The sequence below is a fragment of the Drosophila nasuta genome, chromosome 2R (genome assembly GCF_023558535.2).
Source record: "Drosophila nasuta strain 15112-1781.00 chromosome 2R, ASM2355853v1, whole genome shotgun sequence".
Lineage (NCBI taxonomy): Eukaryota > Metazoa > Arthropoda > Insecta > Diptera > Drosophilidae > Drosophila > Drosophila nasuta.
The window spans coordinates 5196586-5218220 of record NC_083456.1 but is presented as its reverse complement, the minus strand read 5'-3'; the positions used below and the strand labels follow the sequence as shown (position 1 = coordinate 5218220).

Genomic DNA, 21635 nt, shown 5'->3' with positions numbered 1-21635 from the left:
TCCACTTTAAGCACACGTGCTCCTGTGCTTTCCCCTCTTTATTTACATATATCAGTTTTGTCTTCCCATCCATGCAACGTTTAATGCCTTTCACGATTTGCATGTAAAGTGCACACACACACACACACACAGACTGCAGACTACGGGATCTGAAAGTTCGGAGAACTCGCGCTGCGAAAATGAAATTTCACAGACATGTAAATAATGTTCTTTTATGTTAACAGAGTTTTTTGCAAGCTATTGAAATATGTTCTTTTTGTTCCAGTCATTTCACACATTTCCCGCAAGTCTGTTTAAATGTGTGACATGTCGTTGACTTCTATTCATATTGGTTAATATGCGCATTCATTTGAAATGTGTAACTAAAAAACTGCATTAATTGTATAGTTCTTTTAAGAAACTTGGATTTAAATTTAATTTAATAATATCTTAATTCAATTTGCGTTGCTAATTTATTTTGTTTCATTGATTTATGTAAATATAAAAATGATGTTGTATATAGTATTAGCATAAACATCATTCACATTGTAAGATGGCGTAAGAAATAAGTTGCAGAATTAAAAGGCATTTAAGTTATTAGATGTTCACGTTCACGTTGTAAAGTTTGTAACATCAGTTTTTCTACATGGAGACAAACAAGACTTTCAGAAACTTCTCTTTTACACACACAGAAATGCAACACTTCCTCGGCAATTCCTGTTCCAGACAAACCAGCAAAGTTTTGCCTAGAACGCAACCAAGCCATAAACATTCTTTGTGCACATTTTAACGCAAAATTAAACTCAAATTATGCTGTACATAAAGAAAATAAAACAAGTGGAAACGCTCTTCACGTTCGCATTAAATGACGACGATACGATTCCTTTTAGTCACCTTTTTATTATTATAATATTTCAAATACATACTAAAAATAAAATAAGTTTTATAAAATATATTCCAAAAATAAAGAAATTAAATATTTAACAGACATTATACAAATCATATAATAGCCGTGTAATTTTTTAATAGAGGGTATCTCAAACAGTTTGCACTTAATTACATTTTCCTGTCTGATTCCCCTTCGAGAAATTTTAAATGTCTGGCTGTCTAGCTGTCTTTGTCATTGCCTGCAGCTTGTCTCACAATGCAATATCTGCTATGTGCACAGTATATATTTATGTCTTACTGTTAAGTGTCTTTCAACATAATGGACATACGTATCTATAGCATGCACCTTAAAGTGCTTTAAAATGTGCTAGAAAGCTACGCAATTATCATGAAATGTGATATTCTTGCGTTGAGACCTTCAAAACTATGTAGTTTCTTTAGCAAACTGTTGGCGCATTTTATACTTTTATTGCCGCTTGAGTGAATGCGCATGTACGTGTGAATGAGTGAGTGTGTGAGTCACTAGCAAAATGGATGAATGAGTGTATGTGTACTCATAGTGACAATGCTGACAATGCGATCGATGGCACGCGCTATGCTAAGGGTATCCAAAGTGGTTCTGGCTTAAGTGCATACACATTAATTTAATACATAGCTAACAAACCCAAATGCTCGGATTAAGCCAACCAATTTTCTGTTTATGATAACTAGTATAATATTTGAACTATGAATTTTGTTAACTTTCAGTGGAAGCATAGAAGTAAGCTCTGGCTTTAAAACAAAATACTTATCGTCTTTGACAGACAGACAATATAAATTAGATTTACGCATAACTTTTCTCACTATGTCTATAGAAGGCAATCCACCTTGTTTTACCATAAATATCTACTATTAGTACCCAGTAAAACGACATTTATCAATCAACACAAGACAAGAGAGTTATGTGCTGATGTGATTGAATCGGCATTTTATACCGATCGCAAAAAAATACAATTTAATGTTTGTCCAGGCACAATGCCTCATAATATTTTATGATATCCCGTCGAGCTCCATGTACCAATTGTCGGGTGCGACAATAAAATAGATTTAAACAACAGAATGATGTCAAAAAGTTACTTCGTAATTTGAACATTCAGGTGAGACGACTGCGAGTATTCAATATTGTTATTTTTTAAACCTAGACGGCAATCAAAAGCTAAAAATTGTCCAGGAACCTGATGTTCAGACCCCGAAGCAAAAATCATATAAATCAATTTGCTTAAAGATTTATAATCAAATTAGTTTTAATTTGTGAAATGTAGTTCGCAAATTAATTTTATTTTACGTTTAGAAAAAAATTCAAAAACAAAAGCAAAAACACGTATTTCGTTCTAATTAATACTTGAACACGAGTTGAATCTAAATTTGTAAAAATTTAGAGCAGAAGCAAATAGTGCGAGAGCTCTATATTTTACTAATCGTACGAAGTTTGCGATGTTTTTTTGTGATTTTTGATAAATTTAGAAAAAAACGCTTCTTATGCTTCATTTCCATAGCCACCACATATTTTCACATTTAAACAAGGCTGTTTAGCTGCTTCCACAGCAAAAAAATGGGCAACTATATGTTTTGAATCGCACTAATGTAAAACAGGTCCTCATAACCAAACTAAATTATAAAATTACTAAATTATGAAAATACAAAACGATACAAATTCTCAAGCAGTTGATGAAGAATTATTTATAAAAATCGGTAAAGCAATTTGCACAGAATTGCATTTTGTGTTGTAGCGAGATGCATTTGGATTTCACACCGTCAAACATCGCGTGACTTGACTACCAAAGAATGTTGGCCGATATTCTCCTATTCTGATACATGCGAAAATATGTTGTTTTTTTTTCTTAAGTTATTTTACATGGGATAAATATAACATTTGAAATATATAGAAATATTTGGAAAAAAACAAGTTTTTTCGCTAATTGCTTTTTTGTTCTTATTGTGAAGGAATAAACTTTTTAGGTGCCACCGTTTAGAATGTAGTTGAATAACCAGTCACTCTCCAGGACAGAGACTTTTATATACGAATGGGTAACTCTTTGCAATATTACGTAAAGTATTATATAATATTTCGTTTTTAAGATACTTGCAAAAAATTTCAAATTCGTCCGAAAAAAACAAAAAGAAAGTACGAAAATATATATTTTGTCGTAAAAGACAAAAATTTCCTGAAATCTTAGCTCTTAATAAAGAGCTAATCCAGACCTCTCTTTAAAATTATTTCAATTTATGTAATTTAAATTTGGCCAAAGAATTGCTAATCACTGACGTAAGCTGCGTGAAGGAAAAACAACTTTAAATGACGTCAACAATTTGAAGGGACTCAACCAGCATCCGCAACATGTTTAGTCATTTTTGTTTCTCCTTGCCAATATGCCTTTTACATAATAGTAACAAAATATCTATAAACACTAGCTAATGTTCACTACACATTAAGATTATGGATCCAAGGAAAAGTTTCCATTACAACATTATTGTGAAACTAAAGCTCCCATTTTTTGTTCATACTTGGCAACTTTTTTGGCCAAGTTTCGTGACTTTGCCATAGTCAAGCAATATCAAAATGTGAGTAATGAAGCCAAAAATACGCATATGCTTGGCATTTGTGCTAAAGCTCTTTTGATTAATGACATCCACTAAAAGTTGCGAAAAATACAAAAGAAATTAGCATCTGTATAATCTTTCTATTGCATTCGTGAAATATTTAATTCTACTACTCGGACAATCAAAATGAATTAAAATAAAAAATACTTAAGCACTCAATTAATAATGAACACAAACTTAATGGACTCGCCATGATTTGAGATAAATAAAAAAATGGTTCTTTATTATTTAGATCAAAATGTAATATTTACCGATTATTTTCTGACATACAATTATAAACTTAAAGGTTTTATATAGGGTTTAATTACTTTTAAATAAAATAACACTATAAACATTTAGTAGACTCTTAGACAACTTAGTAGAAGACTACTACGAAATCCTTGTACTAAACTATTGAGTGTTTATGCGAGCTTTGAGTTATATAATCGGCCACCAAAATCGAGTTGAACTAAGTTCTGAACTCATCCCCCAATGCCAGCAATTGAAAACTGTAGATGAATGCCATTAGGACAATGCAGCATCAAATGGCACTGCAGAATACTAAATAAATATATATACGTTGACAACAAGTACACAAATCGTTATATGCTCGTATTCTTCTATTGTGTGCGCTTCTATCTCTTTTATATCTATTTCCATTCCGTTGCATTGTATCAAATTGCCAAGTAACGAACTGCATTATAATGTTGTGCATTATGCTTAGGTGTGTAAGTGTATGTATTTATATTGCAGTTGCAGTTGCAGTTACCAGCTTAACAATTTCTTGTGCAAAACTGTTAGCAAATGCTGCATTGTCTGCGACAATACCAAAAGTTTTATGAAATTATAGCCGAAAGAGCAATGACAACTAATGACATTGAGCCAAACTCGAGGAATCGAGCTTAAAGTATAAATTTCAATCTAAGCATCCATTAAGATATTCCCATACTTTGTCTACAATAATTTCAAATCCGTGTGGAAATGATTTTTAAACGATACATTATATTATTGTAGTAATTTATTTGATATTTTCCCGGTCTGACAGAATGCCAAGTTATTGCTAGCAATTCGTGAAAATACATACATAATAAAATATAAATATTGTGGCCTGAATGTACACAAATTTTTATGTATATGTATTGCATTGAATTCTGAAAATTCGCATCGCCTTCTCGATGTTTTATTTTTGCCTTCAATATGTTTTATTTTCTGCCATGTGCCAATGGCACTTCGCGTATTTGGCAAGAAAATACTGCTGCGAATATTACGTATACGCAAATAAGGTCATACGAAAGCTGCTCGCTGCAACAAGCCAGGCAATGCCAAACCTCGCTCAACATCCTGCTCAGCCTTGCCAACTAATCCGGCCACTGCTTCATATGCCACTTAAATATTTTACGCTCTTCTATTGTTAAGTAAAAGTTTTCTTTTTTTTTGCTGCTACTCGTATTTTTACATTTCAAACGCACTAGAAATGCACACTTGCAGCAGAACAAAGTTATATAATTTTCCATTCAACACACACATACGTATATATACGAGTACCATACATAAATCTAATGCCATAGAAAGTAGTAGAAACAAAGTGCAAAAAGTTACAAATGCTTGGCTTGAGCCGGTACTCCATACTCAGAGAACTGAGCGTTTAACATTTCATTCAGAAGTTGGCTTTGTCTATAAATGCCATGGCGTACAGGTGGATGCAGACTTTTCAGATAGAGTGTGGATTTTCCTTAACGCATTGTCTGAGTGCAGAGATTTACTTTAAAAGTAGTGGTTAAGTCTTGTTTATCTAAATGAAATGCACAGATTTTTGTGAAAGTATAGTGCACGTGATGTCTGTGGCATTTGGAGTGTCAATTCGAGTTGTGTTGATTTTGAAAACATTATTTATTTATACTGAGAATGGCAGAGCACTAATCAAATTGTACAAGCTTTGCTCTCTTTAATTGATTGAAATTGCACTTGAGTGTCTTTGAAAGCAACCTCTACGATCTAAAATTATTTCCACAGACCATTTCGGGCCACAACTCGTGCTGCACACAAATGTTGCCAACCCCAAAAATATGCCATGAAATTACTATCAACGATGACAGCAGCCAGCAAGAAAGCAAGAAAGCAAGCAGACAACCAACTTGGTCTTCAGCCAACACGGATAACTGCGACAAATGCAGCCATGAGAGAGTCAGACAGAAAGGGAGAGAGAGATAAAAATACCCAGAATCATGCAGCTGGCAGAGCACCTGCTCTCTAATCCATTCACTTACGTGCGGAAATTATTATAATTGCATTAGTTCACAGGCAGAAAATTGAAATTGAAATACGTTAGACGAGGCCAACAGGCTGTCACAGGATGTTGCCGCATGCTGACGGATGCCTCGACCAGATTGAGTTGACGTGTGGATCTCAGCATATGGGAAGCTAACAACATTCACTCTGAGCGACTATTTTACAAAGATGGCAATTTAATTATAACTTTTCATATTTTATGTTAAATTCGTTCAACGGAAATGAGCAGCAAATGAGTTGTAGTTGACATTGAGCGTCTTTAAATGGAAAAAACAGAAATATTTACTGGAATGAGTATAATGCAGTTACAGTTGTATCGCCTGACATTGATGCATTTGAAGGTGGGTGTGTCTTGGTGTGTTTTTGTAAAGTTTCGACAGGCCTTTCGTGTGGCAGAGCGCAAAGCTCACTGGAAATTCGTGTAGGTTTTAATGACTGGCGCAAAAATCAATAAAGCAATTGGCTTTGATTAACACGCCAACTGCAAGTCAAACAGTTAAACACACGCCAATTTATCATTTGACAGATTTCTCCTCGATAGTATTGAATGCAACTCTGGCTGACCCAAAGTCAAGTCTAAAGTGCCATATTACGCATGCTACTACAAATAAAACTATATAAAAATAATTGTATTGTTGGATTTAAGATTATGTTATTGTTATGGTTTATTTTCCACACATTTTTCGTAAAAAGCCCAATCACTAATAATCTTTCTCCAGTTTGTCAACTGGCACAAAATAATAAAAATGTTTTAGCACTAAATGTCATCATAAAGCGAACCCGTTAAGGGAGTATTAAAGAAAATATCAAAGAAAAAACTAATAAAAAGTATATCGTATTCAACCTAAAAATGCACTTCAGTTCGACTAATGCAGGAAAAATCAACAAACGGCAAATATTTGTATAATATAGGGTATAGTTTTATATGCCTTCTGCATGCGATTGCCTGAATTGTGTCGGAAATATGCAAATATTAAAATCACAAAATGCAAACCATTTGGACTTAAAGCTCACAATCGTCTTTGTAGATCTGTTTTTTAATAAATTTTAAATTGTTCATAGAATAAATCATCTGAATATCAGTCTTTTGGGCATAAACACATTGTTATTTTATTATCCTCACCAGATCTGCAAAACCTTCTTTTATTTATTATTCATATCATTAAGAGTATACAAATTGTTTCTCAACAACAAACTCGCAGCTGTCATGTGGCAACGTCAAAGCAATCAGCAAAAGAATGTAAAAAGTAAAAAATGTTACCCTGTCACGACGCGACGTGAGCAAAAAATGCAAATTACACAATTTTGATTACTACCAAAACATGTCTGCGCATATTTATTCCCCAATTAGGGAAACTCTGACGAGCTGCCATTAAAGCTTAAAGAGTTTAATAAAAATATTGCATGAAAAATTTAAAAAAAATAAATAATGAAAAGAAAGAAGAAAGCTGTGTGAGATATCCGCTACCCGCTTTTAATAAAACCATTTTCTAAAAATATACCGAATTAATATTCCGAAAAATACTAAAAATATACTGATGGTTATATTTGGTATTTGGATATAGTACTACATTCAAAATAAACCATAAAGTACTAAATATATGAACTAGATTATTAGGCAAAGCAACTAAAACCCAATTTAGTAGCGGTTTTTTGCCATACAACATTATTTCTTGAAAAACTTCAACAATTTTTAACTGATCCCAACCAAATTTTCAGGAACTATAAATATAACTAAAAATACTGTAGTTATTATTATATGTAACAAAAATCGTGGCGCAATCTCTCTGAATTTAAATGTATTATTCGAAGATTAAAGATGTTTTAAAGACTATCAAAAAAAATCCTTCTCAAAATGCTTTTTTTTTCGTTTTGATTTCTATATATTTTATATAGATTTTAATTTTAAATAAACATTATAAGAAAAAACTATATCTCGATTCAAAATAACAATACAATGGTGTTAAGTTCTTATATCAGATCGCTGCTCCAAATACTTAATATTCATAACTTGGCAAGTGTATCTCAATGTTGAACACCCCAAGAGTATAACAAGGAACAAGTATCTGCAGAAACAGCTGACCCCACAAATAATTAGAAAAGTTTCATAGCGCAGTCAGCAGTGCTGTTCCATGGAGATTGGATCCAACACAGCCCTTAAATTGAGTAAACTTCCCATTTTCTCTTTTGTTTGTGGCCGATGCTGTGGGGATTCCCCTCTTGCTATTCCACTTTGGCGCTTTCATTTCTAGAGATTAGAGAAATGCAGAGAGAAAATGTGCAAATTGCTGTGGTCGTTGGGAGTGCAAACTGTTCGCTTGACGCGCTTTGAATGCACATTGCCATCGGGCATAGGAAATCAACGATACAAAGTTCAAAACTGAGTTGCCAATTGAAATGTAAAGATTTCCATTAGGTATCCATAATTGAATTCTTTTCGACAGTGTGCATTGGAGTACAAATCTTTCGAAAAGGTAAATACTAATCGCAATTAGCATCACAGAGCTTTTGAAATATCTATAAGAAACCACATTTTCTTGTCAAGACTCATTGCCATAGTTAAGAAGTAAATTGTAGAAGAAATTTCATTTTCCGGGTCGGGAAGTGGGCTTAGAAAAAATTTGGAACAAATTTTATCTTTTATAGTCTCTAAGATCTGAGATGAGTGCCAAAAATTCAGACTTTCAAATTTGCAATGAAATTTAATTTTCTATAATAAAAGACGAGCATATACTACTATAAGATTTATCGTTTTCATAGATGAAAAAGATAATTCATTTTCAACTTCACATCAGAAAGTTTGACAATCATTGAATTTGGCAACATTATTTAAGAGAAAACAAATAAAAACCATAATAAAAAAATGGAATTCTCCACAACAAATTTTGAATACTGGTTTGTTTATCTATTATCTATGTACATAATCTATGCAGTAAACATTTTATATTTACTGTTATATAAATATACCGTCTTGCTATGGGCTTATCTGGGAATGTCCATATTAAAATAAAGATAAACAGCAAAAATTTTATCCGATGGTCAAATTACATTTCTGTAAGTTTAACAGCATTTTAAATTGATTGTTTGCTTATAACTGAACTACTTATTAAAGTGAAGAGAACTGAACTACTTATTAAAGAAAGAAAGTATCAAATTAACTTTCCAAAAAAAATTAAATCTCGAGTAAGTGCAGCTCAGAACGGCAAAGAGACTTTCAAAATGAAGATTCAAAGAAACTTCTAAGCATATGTAAATGTTTTGAAGTAACAATGCTGCTGACAGATTCCATCGAAATTCCTTAAGAGATTGCAGTTCCTTAAGTAAATGTGATATTGCTGGCCTCAAAGCTATTCGAGTGATAGGCCGCAGGACAATGGCAACTGTTCGTTTGGCCGCAACATGCATATTGATGATATGGGCTGATAGGGCACACAGTACAGGACAAAGGACACGTGCTATTACAATAACAACAAGTGTGTCTGTGCGTCCCTGTCTGTGTGTATGTGAGTGTGTGTGTGTGGGGTAAGTTTACATTAGATAAGTGCAACAATGGAATGCATTACTGCTAGGCGTCGCCAGCTGACTACGCTTCTTAGTCTAAGGAGTGACTAAGAGCCAGAATGTGAGCCGAATCGATAAGACGTTGGCATGCGATACAGCAAGCGTCAACTAGCTAGGAGCATGCCGCACTGCCACTGGCTGTAGCTGTAGCTCTGGCAGTGGCGACGCTTAGCCGGCAGCGCCCAGGAAAGCAAAGTCCGTTGTTGTTATTCTTGGCATCGCTGCTGTTATTGTTGTTGTTATTAAAGTAACGGTGGAGGTAAAGGTGGCGCAATAAAAGTTTGACTGCGCTGCGCTGATGTAATACCGCAAGACAATTTGCCTTTGCACGTCATATGGCCGCAAAAGAGAGAGAGACTGAGAGCAACAACAGCAAACGAAGCTACAATGACAAAGTGAGTACTATTAAAAAGCCGGCAGACAACACGAACTCTCCCATCGCTCTCTTTAGCTCTCTCTGTCTGTCTCTCTCGGTTCGTGTTTTGCCCATGCGCACGCTCTCTTCCAACAGCTGTGCCAGGAAACGACAAAAAGCATTGCATACTTTTCAGTGCGGCTCTACTCGCACTTAGCCTTAGCTTAAATTTGATGAATCAGCTGTTCTGCAAAGTACTTCACTTCCCCCACCCCCCCTTAACACCACCACCACGCGTTCCACAACTGGAAAGCCAGGCAGCAGGCGATTTCTGTGTTTCGTGCTCGAATTTAATTCGTTGCCTGTCGTCGCGGCGCCGGGTGCCAAAGTCTAAGTCGCTCCCCGGCCGGCTGACGCTGCTAGAGGGGCCGGGAGCTCCTTTAGGCCACATATATGGCATATTGATTATTTTTCTAGCACTGGCTTCTTTCTGTCTGTCCCATTGCTGACGCGACTAGTGTCGAGCGTAATGTACTTTAATTTATTCTATGCCAGCAGATTTGTTTTTTTTATTTTTCTGACTTCATTCTTATGCTTTTTCTCTTGTTGTTTTGGGTGTGTGTCATGATAGCATTGCATGTTTGCGAAACTAAAACTCCCTTTTCTGACGCTCCAAGGATTGTAGTTGAAGACAGGCAACAAAAAATATATATAATGGTGCAAATATATTTAAACTTTTGCTGACTGATTTTCAGTCGGAGGAAATAAATTAAATTTACTTTTTTACTCATTTCATTATGTTTACCATGAATCATAATATTAAAGAACTAAAATGAGTTATTTATCGCAGTTTATTCATAAATAATGCTCACACTTAAAGTGAGATATTATTAGAATAATCCCGATATAAACACCCCAGCAATAAACATCTGTTATGCGCGTTTACAATCGAAATTACCATATAATTGATATTATTTACAATATTTCCCACAAATTGTTGATGGCAGCAGATTCATTAAATCAAATATATGCACCCATAATCCCATGATATAATCATGCTGCAGTGCAACACCCTCTCGAACAACTCATAAATTCAAGGCAGTCACCCCATTTTGTCTGCAGAATTGCACCCTTCACTTGTCGCTTGCAAGTATGCAATAAAAATAAAAATATGTCGCACACAACTGGCGCACATAAATCACACGATTTTCACCCCAATCCTCAAATAATACTAAAATAGTTTAGGACAAACAATGAAAGTGGGCTAAGAAACCGCAAGTTATGTTGTCCTGATTTTTTTTTTCATTTCTTTAGAAGCATATTAGTTGTACGTACCTTGTCTACCGGCATTGATGGGCACGCTCTGCACAGATTCCAGAATGAGCCAATCATAGGGAAATGCTTTTATTGTTGTCGAACCAAATTACCGAAATACAAAATAAACACACTCGCGTTTACTGATTTGATTTATGAATTGTGTGTTCAATGTGTTCAATTTGAGGCGCAACAACCGTACTAACACATACACAAAAACACACTCGCGCCGCTTACTCTTAAATATATATTTTTATCTTGCTCTCTCCTCTCTATACGCACACGCACCTGGTTAATGCGTTGCGAAGAAAGTGCGTTTGTATTGTCATAGACCAAACGAGATTCGATTTTTAAATGTGCCCGCAGCTGTGGGAAGGAGAAAGAAGCAGAGCGCGCTTGAAGCGTTATAAGAAGTATTGCATACCAGCAGGCGACGGCAACTGCTGTTATAATGATGATCTCATACACTCGCACACACACACACAGCAATGTATACGCCTAAGCCATACAAACACACACACACACACACGCACGCAAAGCATGGAAAGGAAGCTTATGCCGTCGCAAAAGTCACACAATTGAGCCAATTAATGCATAATTTACAACTGCCTACGTGCTCATATCTATATGTGGCAGACTTTTGGATTTTCATATTAAATTTGTATTCGTATCGTTCCCCACTGCTATTCCTCCACAATTCGTTTGTTCCCCGTCAGCGAGCAAATCGATATCTATTTTTCATGACAGCCGAGTGGTATGCAATACTTTTTGCCGCTTTACGTTGCTCTGCTTGTTTGAATTTTTTTCTTTTGTTTGCACTAATTTGCGATTAACGAGCAGTGAAGCGCAACATTTGCCTTTTACTTGAGCTCGCACAACAATTTTTTACTTAACACTAAACACACTTTTCAAATTAAGTTTGAATGCACCGCTGCTGCTGCTGCTGCTGATGCCAGTGCTGCTGCTGCTACTGCTGCTGCTTATGGGTCTAATAATTTGCGATTTACCGCAAACGTTTGCAACTCGACGACGTTACGTACACGACTGAACTGAATGTGCGCTGCCAACTGTCGTCGGCTGTGAACAGAAGTGGTTGAAATACGCCGCCAAACCACCCAGCGTGAATGTGAATGTGAGTGTTAAGTGAAGCCAAAGCGTCGGCGTTGGAGTTGACGCAGCGCTTGGAAGTTGTGCAGCGCGCCGGGGGAGCTTCGTGGGCAGCTGTTGGCCGCTCATTGGAACATGCTTTGGAACCCAATTTCAAACATATGATATGAAATCATCAAACAAAATTATATTAAACATTTTTTTTATTTATTATATTGATATTTATTAACAATAAATGGTGTTTCTTATTGACACAGTAAGAACGTACATCATAAATATCAACTTTTCCAATTTGTCACAATTTCAATTGTCGCGCCTTTTTAAGAGCGTTTTGAAAAAATACCAACGTGCCATATGAAAAGTGACCAGGTGGTAATTATTGACGTTCCAGTATTTTGATATATATTGCTGTTAAGCCGTATATGTTAAAAATTAAGATTATGGTCACACTCACAGCACAGGTGATAAATGTTTACAACTATGCAGTGGGAAGTGTTTTTGTGGTTGGCCATTGCTATTGTTATTCACGTTTTCATATTTATATTCGTAATGGGCAAGAAAGCAAAAAGCATTGTCGGCCGCCATGTCGTCGTCACCGGTGGCTCCCGGGGAATTGGACTTTCCTTGGCCGTCGAGTGTGCGATGAAAGGCGCCAGTGTTACAGTAATCGCAAGAGACCAAAAATTGTTGGGTGAGTTGAACCGACTCGAAAGAAAACCTGTAAAACGGGCTTCTATTTGAACTGCACATAAAGTGAAACTATGCAAAATTCCTTGCCACAGAGGGAGCCGTGGCACTCATGGAGGTAATACGCCAGCGACCCGAACAAAAATTTCAATATCGCAGCCTGGACATTGGCGGCGACTATGATGAAGTAGCACGTGTACTTGGCGAGCTAGAAGAGAGTATTGGCGACATATATGCACTCATTAACTGCGCCGGCATGGCCATCTGTGGCGTATTCGAAGAGGTTGCAGTCGCCGATGTTCACAAACTGATGAATGTCAACTTCTTTGGCAGCTACAATTGCACACGTTATGTGCTGCCCAAGATGAAGAAAGCCGGTGATGGAATAATTGTGCTCACCTCGTCGCAGGCTGCCATGTTTGGCATTTACGGCTATGGACCCTACTCCGCCAGCAAATTTGCCCTACGCGCCATGGCCGAAACAATTGCCATGGAGTCGCGTACTCATGGGGTCTCTGTGACTTTGGCGCTGCCCTGCGATACAAATACGCCTGGATTCGAGGAGGAAGAGAAGTCAAAACCACGTGCAACGAAAATCATTTCGGGAGGCGGTGGATTGCTCGAGCCCGAGGTTATGGCACGTGCAATACTTAAGGATGCTCTGGTCAGCTGCATGATGAAACATATCCCAATTGCTCCCATTAACTAGTTGTTTTATGTTTGCAGAAGGGAAACTTTATATCAACTGTGGGCGTTGAGAGCTGGCTGCTTACGATGGTAGGTGGCGGCTTATTACCGTGGAATGGCTTCTTTACCAATTTACTGCATTCGTTTGTCATTGGACCAGTGCGTCTTTTCAGCTATGGGCTCCACAAATACTTTAATGGCATCATTAATAAATGTGTCAGAGAAGATCGTGCTGCCCAACAATCCGCTAAAGTAGATCAGAGCACATAATCCTAAACACATTCTTGTACGTCAATTATGGCCTTATATTGCTTATTCAAGTGTACTTTGCATTTTGTATTCCATGTTCATCCCATGAGTATCAATGTATACTCTACAAACTTATACCAAACAATCCAGTTAGCTTATGTAACGCTTACGTAAATAATTTATTTAGATAACTATAACTGTTTAACAATATTTGTATAGGGTTTTGTTTTAGAATTTTGTGTTTATTTCGATCAAATAAAAATAATTCATTTTTGGAAAAAAAAGTCAAATATAATTTCTTATTCCGCATAGAAAACTTAACCGTTCGAAGCCATTTAATTGAATAATAAATGGAAGCTAATTATCATGTCTACATGTGATAAGATAAGAGTAATAAACTGATAATAAAAATTATAACTACAGTATTGCTATAAAAGCGTCAATACATCGTTTTATAATTTGTATTTTTAAACAAAATATTCCTAATGCAAATTAATACCATAGGTAAATAAATAATAATTCAAAAGTGTGCATTTACAAGTGTGCGTTCTTGATAATTTCGCACATCACTAATAATAGAGTGACCAAGTTATTTATCTATTCTAATGTAGTATATTTCTTAAATCAAAATGGTATGTTTTGCAATACATCTTACAGTCACACTACATAAAGAGTTTTGCCGATGTAAGGACGTGTTTGTTGTTTAATTGGTTTTAGGCAAAAATTAAACTAATTCAATGCATTAATTATATTTACATGTGTATAAAAACTAATATGTTAACTACATTTGTAGCAATAAGTGTCTGTAATTGCAAATTACATGTTTATATTGTGAAACAGTTTAATTAAATTTTGCTATCGTCAGCGCCGAAGACAACAGTGCAACCCAAAAATCTAGATACATCTCAATTTTAATAAAGAGGACCCTTGATTTAAACTTAGTAATACCTATTTTTAGATTCGGGCACTTTGGTGAATTGTAAATAATATCAAAATCGTCAATGTCTAATACTTGGTTTTGAGAATATAATTGTATTCTTTCTGTGCAAAAAATTAATGAACAAGTGAAAATCAATGCCATTGAATGGAAAAAATATTGTGAAAAATATTTGTCAGTAATGTATTCAATGGCCATTAAAATTGTATAAATAAACCTGCTCGTATGGAGCTTAGCTGGTTGACTATGGAATACCCTCTACTATGCTAACACGTGGATAAATTTTTGTTGTAAGATTTACAACCTAGTCTTCTTTTCAATGTCATTCAATAGAAGAACAGTATAAGAGTACAGGGTATCATTAAATACGAGCGCGTCTCACGCAATGCAACGGTCAATTGATTTGTCGGTCAGCTGCTCGCACAGTTAGTTGCCTTTCCGTTGTTGTCCCTGTCTCTTTTTTGCAAAAGCAATTATATAAGTAATTCGAGTTGTTTATGCGAATGAATGTGTATGTATGCGAATTGTAATTTGAATTCAATTTATTATTAATTAAATATCGTGAACGATGTCGTTGACGTTGTTTATTTGCTCTGTTGCTTCGCTTATCTTTCGTTCTGTTTTCCGTTTACATTCGTCGCAACGTCATGAGTGGCAAGCAACAACAAACACAGGTTGAATGTGTTTACGTAGAAGGTGCAGGCGAACGTTTAACGTAATATAATTTTATTTTTAAAAATATCTTTTAATTGCGTCTTTGGCCAGATTGAACATAAAATTTCAAGTGCGGCCATTTATCTTCTATTTATTGTTCAAATATTTAAAGAACTTTGCTGTGATGATAAAAATAAAATTAACAAAGCCTGTGAGACGATGATTTATTCTTAACAAATGAAAGCCACAATACATTCTTATATGTATATATGTACATATAAAAAAAACCACCCCATGGGATCTTTTTAAAATTATGAATAACCAGATAATTATTAGATCAAGTAAAACGCTGTGATTCAGGGAGAACGCAGTAACCCGGACCCATTTTACATAAATGATTAAACAAAGCCTAGCAACTATGCAAATGTGATAAGCTTCTTAACAGTGTTGAACATATTTGTATTAGTATAGACTGTCGTTGCAAATTGCGCTTTGTATACATTTATGAACCAAAATATGTACAATAAAGACGAGTACACAATCGCGATAACAGTTTGAGCTCAATGAACATTGACATACAATTATAGCATATTTATAAATGTCGTCAAATATGATTTTGAACATGTCTACACGCTCCCACGAAATCTGTAGAATATCAGCAATTGGTCACGTATATACCATATGCTTGAGAGGCTTCCGAGACTCTTCCAAAAAGGCATATCAGCTTCGACTTCAAGTTTGTGCATTAGAGAACGAAATTTGAAATAGATTTGTGTATACGTGTCTTCGAAAGGTATTAATTGAATTACTTGCTACGGTTCCGACCATAACTAAATTTTGTGAAGAAATACACATTAAATGCAACGTTTCATTTATAATTTTAAATAGTTAAACCTTGTTTTTTATGTTGTTTCAAAGTTGCGGTCTCTTAAGTCTTACCGTTTGGGTATCGTTGTAATTCAATCAGTCACGGAAATAAAAATGATGTATTCATTTTTGTTCTCTTCTATTTACTTTTAGGCAATAAGTAAATTGTTTAATTAATTAATATTAAATTAACAGAATTAACAGTTTTCTAATGAGCCCTGCTATTTTTTCATATATAACATCTTATCAGTTGGATTGTGAACACATACGGACAAATACAAAGTGAAATGGTTAGACGAATGACAATTTTTAGTGTAGAGACAACAATGCCTGAAGTGGGATTCGAGCCCACAACATTCATTCATTTATATTGGTATAATCCCTTCCCTTACCACAATCTCAGCTAGAGTATTCCCTAGTCACAGTAGCAAATATTTACGAGTGTCTCGTGCTTATTTTTATCTAATCGATAGATAGATGGTAGGCACTTCTGACGTATTCAAGTCCATTTGGCAATATGCTCTCATAAAAAGACACAAACAACATGTGTACACTATATAGTTATACGCATGTACATGTATATCCCCCCATTTTAAGTTGTTTTTGCCACATTGTGGTATATTGGAATATTGCCATGCCGCTCAATTGTTAGCTGAACTGTGGCTCTTTTAATTTAACTTGCTCTGACCATATCAACAGCACGCAGATCGACACTTGACGCAGTGTGCGCTTATCTAGACATCGCATAGCCCAGGTTGGCGGTCTGATTTTTGTGGGTTTGCTCGCGGGGATTTGCTTGTTCAACACAGACATGGACTTGTTACGCCCCGTTTGCCATATACAAATAGTGGTGTCGCGAGAACACTTGTTGACTGATTAGTTATATGGTTAACTGTGTACAATACTTGCTTATACACTGATATAATTGTACTACATACTACTATTGCCATGAGAGAGAACAGCAATCAACTGAAGCGTTTCATTTCATTGCAGATAGCCAGGCGAATTGGACACGTTTTCTACCTGTAAGACGGATCACAGATTTTGCATGAGTCACAAACAAGAGGCGCTTATAAAGTACGCTTAAAGACACACGAAGATGTCACAAAATCAATCATATTTCTGGCAAACGACCAGACACAATGTATACCTGAAGAGATCAGCCAAATGGCACATGGCCATGGCATTGATGGTAGTCCTTACATTCTCCACAATATGTGCGGCGGAGTTTGATAATGATGGCGACGATGTTGCGAATAATCTACCGGCACCACAAAAGGTAAGTGTGACGTGGACGCACGCCATTCAATACGAATTTCTCTAATCAATGAATTTGGTCTACTTTTTAGGAATTGGAACAACAACAAGAAGTAATAAATGCCGTTACGAATGCGAATATACAAAAGTCCATTGACATCGAGCCAGAGAAAAAGACAGAGGGGAATTTTCTCGATGCGTTCACCGCATCGATCTCTGTTATATTGTTAACAGAGCTAGGCGATAAGACTTTCTTTATTGCTGCCATAATGGCAATGCGCCACCCGCGTTTGATAGTCTTTGGCGGTGCAATTGCCGCCTTGGCCCTTATGACGGTTCTCTCATGCGTATTTGGCATGGCAGCAAACTTTATTCCTAAGGTACGTGGATCATTCGCATCATGTGATGCGATTGCAAGGCGATGAGATTACGATCTATTTATTTTCTTGGCTCTTATCTTTCGACAGATTTACACGTATTATATATCAACTGCATTATTTTTAATATTTGGTCTAAAAATGTTGTACGATGGTTACAAAATGAAACCGACCGATGCCCAAGAGGAGCTCGAAGAGGTTCAAAGCGATTTGCGTAAGCGCGAGGATGAGGTAAGTGATCGATCTCCAATATTTTCAAATCTGTAGTTGAATGTTAGCTTGTAGTTGTAGTAATCTAATGAAGCAAAATGTTGAATTTTTTAATTTTGTTTTCTTTTTTTGCTATATCCTCGCTTTGTTATTTTTTGTTAAAAGCTGCGCTTAATTGGTTGTACATAATACTATAATTTTGACTGTAAATTAGACAAAACAAACTTGAACCAACAACAACAAGGCGATCACTTCATTTGCTCGTAAATAGTTTTTTATTGCCTGTTAAACGCTTTAGTTTCTACTACGCGTAGTTGTACTTTGTAGTAATATATGTAATAGTTAATCCCCACAAAACACAAACAACCAATACAATACAATACAAAAATAGCTATAATATAAAACTAATTAAACTCACAGAGGTTCATACAAAGAGGTTCATTCAAAGTGATTATACTAATTGTGGATGAATTGCATGATGCTAAGCCAGAATAATTACTTATGATAATTATAAATATTGTACAGTTTACTGTTATGTTTCCCAATTTTAATTACTCCAATAACTAACCAATTAGTAATATAAATCATAAACAACAAAATATGGTGTCATCACACGAACAGTCAAATACTTTTGGATAACGCTTATTCGCGGAACACTGACATTGAAACACGGGCAACGATAAATACCATTCCGATTAATCGATATGGCAATTTATTAATTTGTTTTCCTAATTCTTTTGTTGTTAAATATACGCTATATACAAAGTACACACAAAAACACACACGCAAGCCTATGTGACTAATTGCACGACTACGCAATGAAGTGCAAGAAATGAGTACTGCGAAAAAAGTTACTAAACAACTTTCCAAGTCTACGCGACAAGAACGAACAAGAACCAAAAGCAAAAACAAAAGCCGCTTAATTGCATAAATAATTTATAAAAATTAATCAAAAGCAAACCAAACAAACCCAAAATTGTCTGCGATTTGTTTACCAATTATAGCTAATATCAAATTTAATTATTCTTTCTTTCAAAAAATGAAACCAAAACAATACAAACCAAAATTGATCAATTATCGTGTAAACCCGACTCCTCGACTCGATTCAACTCGTTTCGTTCCGATCGCCTAATGTGTGTGTGTGTGTGTTAAACCGACAGCTAATGCGTCGAGCGACCCGCAAGTATGAGGATTCCGATACGAAACGCAAGAACAGCAACTCGGACAAGGAGGATGCCAGTGAGCAGGCCCTCATCCATGGTCGCAGCAGCGTTGCACCCAATCCCAACAATGTCTCTGAGATGCAGCATCGCCAGCGCAAGCCGAAGAATAACAACCACAACAATAATAATACCACCGCAAACTCAACTAATACTAAGCAACATAGCTGTGATAAAATCGGCAACGATGTGGATTATCACGACTCCGAAGTGCTGCTCAAAGATGGCGGACGTGTTGTGGAACAACTCAAAATGTCCACGTTCCACAGCGGCAACAGCCCCGCGCACTCGGCATCGATCGCCTCATCGAACCAAACCGAACAAACCCATTGTGATACGAGTAGCCCACGCAACAATCATCATCAGAATGCTTCCGTTGATCCCAACTGTTCCACATCCTCCTCCGCCCAAAACCTGGGCACCATAGCAAAGGCTCCTCTTGCCGGACACGATAGCATGACTAGTTTGAATGGCAGCATTGGCGAGGAGGGCGCTGCAGCTAAAGCACGGGTTAGAAGATCAGATCCAAAACACACAAGAACAACAACAAACAAATGTCTCACTCTTGTTGTTTCCATCAGCTTACGTTTTCACCTGCTTTTTGAACAATATCAACAGTGATTTTACACATACACATTCATGCACACATACACACAAACATGAAGGTCATCATTAACGAGATAATCATATTTTAATTTACTATAAAAAACAATTATTTTTTAAGTGATTAACAACGTGACTAGTGTGTAGGCAAATCGGTTGAATGGTATTTGTAATTTTCCTTTGGCTATGTTTCGTTTCCATTTCATTTCTGATTTGCAAAATTGATTGCCATTCCCATTGCCAAAACGTTCCTTCCCTCATACGCACACGCATACTTCCAAACACATACACATATACACAAAATTATTTTGCATGTTGTCGGTTCGAATCTAAAAAAAAAAATACAAATACAAATTTTATAAATCTGTTCGTTTTGAAGTGATCGTTTGTGCTCTTTTTAAATATTTGTTATCTCTGAAACTTTCTATTTATAAACTGTGCAATTTTTCATTTCCGTTGTTTCTTTTTATTTTGCGCACATAAATCCTCACCGAATTGACAGTTAATCCATCAAAGCCAGCTATATTTCTCAACGATTTTAACCATATTCTTTTTGTTGGCATTAATTTACAGCTGGACCGCGATGTTAACGCTGCACTGGTGCATGATCCGGAGAGCGGAAGACGTAAAATGCACCGCAGTGCATCCTATTTCACCATGCGCATCTTGGCCCAGGCATTTACAATGACTTTCCTTGCCGAATGGGGCGATCGCTCCCAACTAACAACTATCATTCTAGCCGCTAGCAAGGTGAGTATTAGGAGACAGATCTTTGTTTGCTTATATATTCAAAATTTAAATTTTTTGCTTTTGTAGGACGTTTATGGCGTTATTGTTGGCGGCATTCTCGGCCATTGCATCTGCACTGGTCTGGCTGTGATTGGCGGTCGTCTAGTGGCTTCCAAAATCTCGGTGCGCACTGTCACCATCGTCGGTGGCATTGTATTTATTGGCTTCGCTGTCTACGCCGTGCTTATGCCTCCAAATGATCTATAAATGATTCGAATTGCATGTGCACCTAAACTAGCCTGTTGTTGTTGACGACCCGACCCCCAAGAGAATAACCAAACTAAGTAAAAGAGAAATTCTAATGTAATTTAACCGTAGTCTCCGAGGAGCAACAGGCATATTCTATTAGCCATCTGTTATATTTTGCTTCAACTGCCCATTTATATTTTGTTTTGTTTTTGCTTTAGTAATTTGAACATTGAACATCGCCTCCAAAAGATAGCTCCAAAGTGCCTTCAGTGCTTTTCGCTTTAGCCATGACATCCCACAAATTTTAGTTGCCAATATATATTGCTTTCAATTTTTCCCGTCACTTAACACTGTTCGAGTATTCAGTCGAAAGCCAATTTGCTTTAAGTATTAAAGTTTATTTTGTACATACGCGTGCTTGTTAACTAGGTTGCCTAAGCTCCTCTTTAAGTAGCTGATTGAATTTTCCTAATTTTGTATTTACAAACGTAGCAATGTTTACTTAAAAAAAAAAGAAACGAAAAACGAAAAATCTATTTTTATCGATGATTTACTCAATATTTGTATGAAGAAAATAGTAAAAGAGCAAATTTAAATGTTAAAACAAAAATGTTGTTTTTATGAGGGGGATACTTTATTTTGTTTATCTGTGACAGGTAATGTATTGCAAAATGGATAAATCATTTGTGGATTATAAATATAAATAATTTAATAACTCTTCCAAATCTGAGGTTTCATTAATTGCGCTTTGGAATGCAAATAGCTGTTGAATTGCCAGCAATAAACCTGTTTCCAAC

At 36.0% G+C, this 21635-nt stretch overlaps 3 protein-coding genes across 4 annotated transcripts in view; 2 read left to right on the top strand and 1 right to left on the bottom strand.

Annotated features, from left to right (window-relative positions):
- The window catches only part of LOC132784880 (serine/arginine repetitive matrix protein 1), a 37331-nt gene extending 25283 nt beyond the window's left edge, over positions 1-12048 (bottom strand). The window contains 2 exon segments of the mRNA XM_060790771.1: positions 11027-11371; positions 11911-12048. Of these exon segments, the coding sequence (XP_060646754.1) occupies positions 11027-11083 (57 nt within the window). The 5' untranslated portion in view covers positions 11084-11371; positions 11911-12048.
- Positions 12049-12560: 512 nt separating this feature from the next.
- On the top strand, positions 12561-13997 carry LOC132786671 (3-ketodihydrosphingosine reductase). Its single transcript, XM_060793267.1, has 3 exons — positions 12561-12803; positions 12895-13463; positions 13526-13997. Exons 1-3 carry the CDS (start codon positions 12581-12583, stop codon positions 13754-13756), a joined length of 1023 nt encoding a protein of 340 aa, XP_060649250.1. The 5' UTR covers positions 12561-12580; the 3' UTR covers positions 13757-13997.
- Positions 13998-14371: 374 nt separating this feature from the next.
- Positions 14372-21434, top strand: LOC132784564 (transmembrane protein 165). 2 transcript variants are annotated; one of them, XM_060790247.1, is made up of 7 exons: positions 14372-14419; positions 17187-17472; positions 17543-17830; positions 17918-18058; positions 19198-19767; positions 20434-20610; positions 20677-21434. In XM_060790247.1, exons 2-7 carry the CDS (start codon positions 17293-17295, stop codon positions 20854-20856), a joined length of 1536 nt encoding a protein of 511 aa, XP_060646230.1. In that variant the 5' UTR covers positions 14372-14419; positions 17187-17292; the 3' UTR covers positions 20857-21434. The 2 variants fall into 2 exon arrangements, with proteins under 2 accessions (XP_060646230.1, XP_060646231.1); XM_060790248.1 differs by lacking the exons at positions 14372-14419; positions 19198-19767 and having other exon boundaries at positions 20677-21422.
- Positions 21435-21635: the final 201 nt, after the last annotated feature.

Bases quoted from the DNA above. Each gene is read 5' to 3' on its own strand.
- LOC132786671 (XM_060793267.1), top strand. From the start codon at position 12,581: ATGTTTACAACTATGCAGTGGGAAGTGTTTTTGTGGTTGGCCATTGCT. The intron at 12,804-12,894 runs GTGAGTTGAACC...TCCTTGCCACAG, and splicing joins AAGAGACCAAAAATTGTTGG to AGGGAGCCGTGGCACTCATG. The intron at 13,464-13,525 runs GTCAGCTGCATG...TTATGTTTGCAG, and splicing joins CAATACTTAAGGATGCTCTG to AAGGGAAACTTTATATCAAC.
- LOC132784564 (XM_060790247.1), top strand. From the start codon at position 17,293: ATGTCACAAAATCAATCATATTTCTGGCAAACGACCAGACACAATGTA. The intron at 17,831-17,917 runs GTACGTGGATCA...ATCTTTCGACAG, and splicing joins CAGCAAACTTTATTCCTAAG to ATTTACACGTATTATATATC. The intron at 19,768-20,433 runs GTTAGAAGATCA...ATTAATTTACAG, and splicing joins GCGCTGCAGCTAAAGCACGG to CTGGACCGCGATGTTAACGC.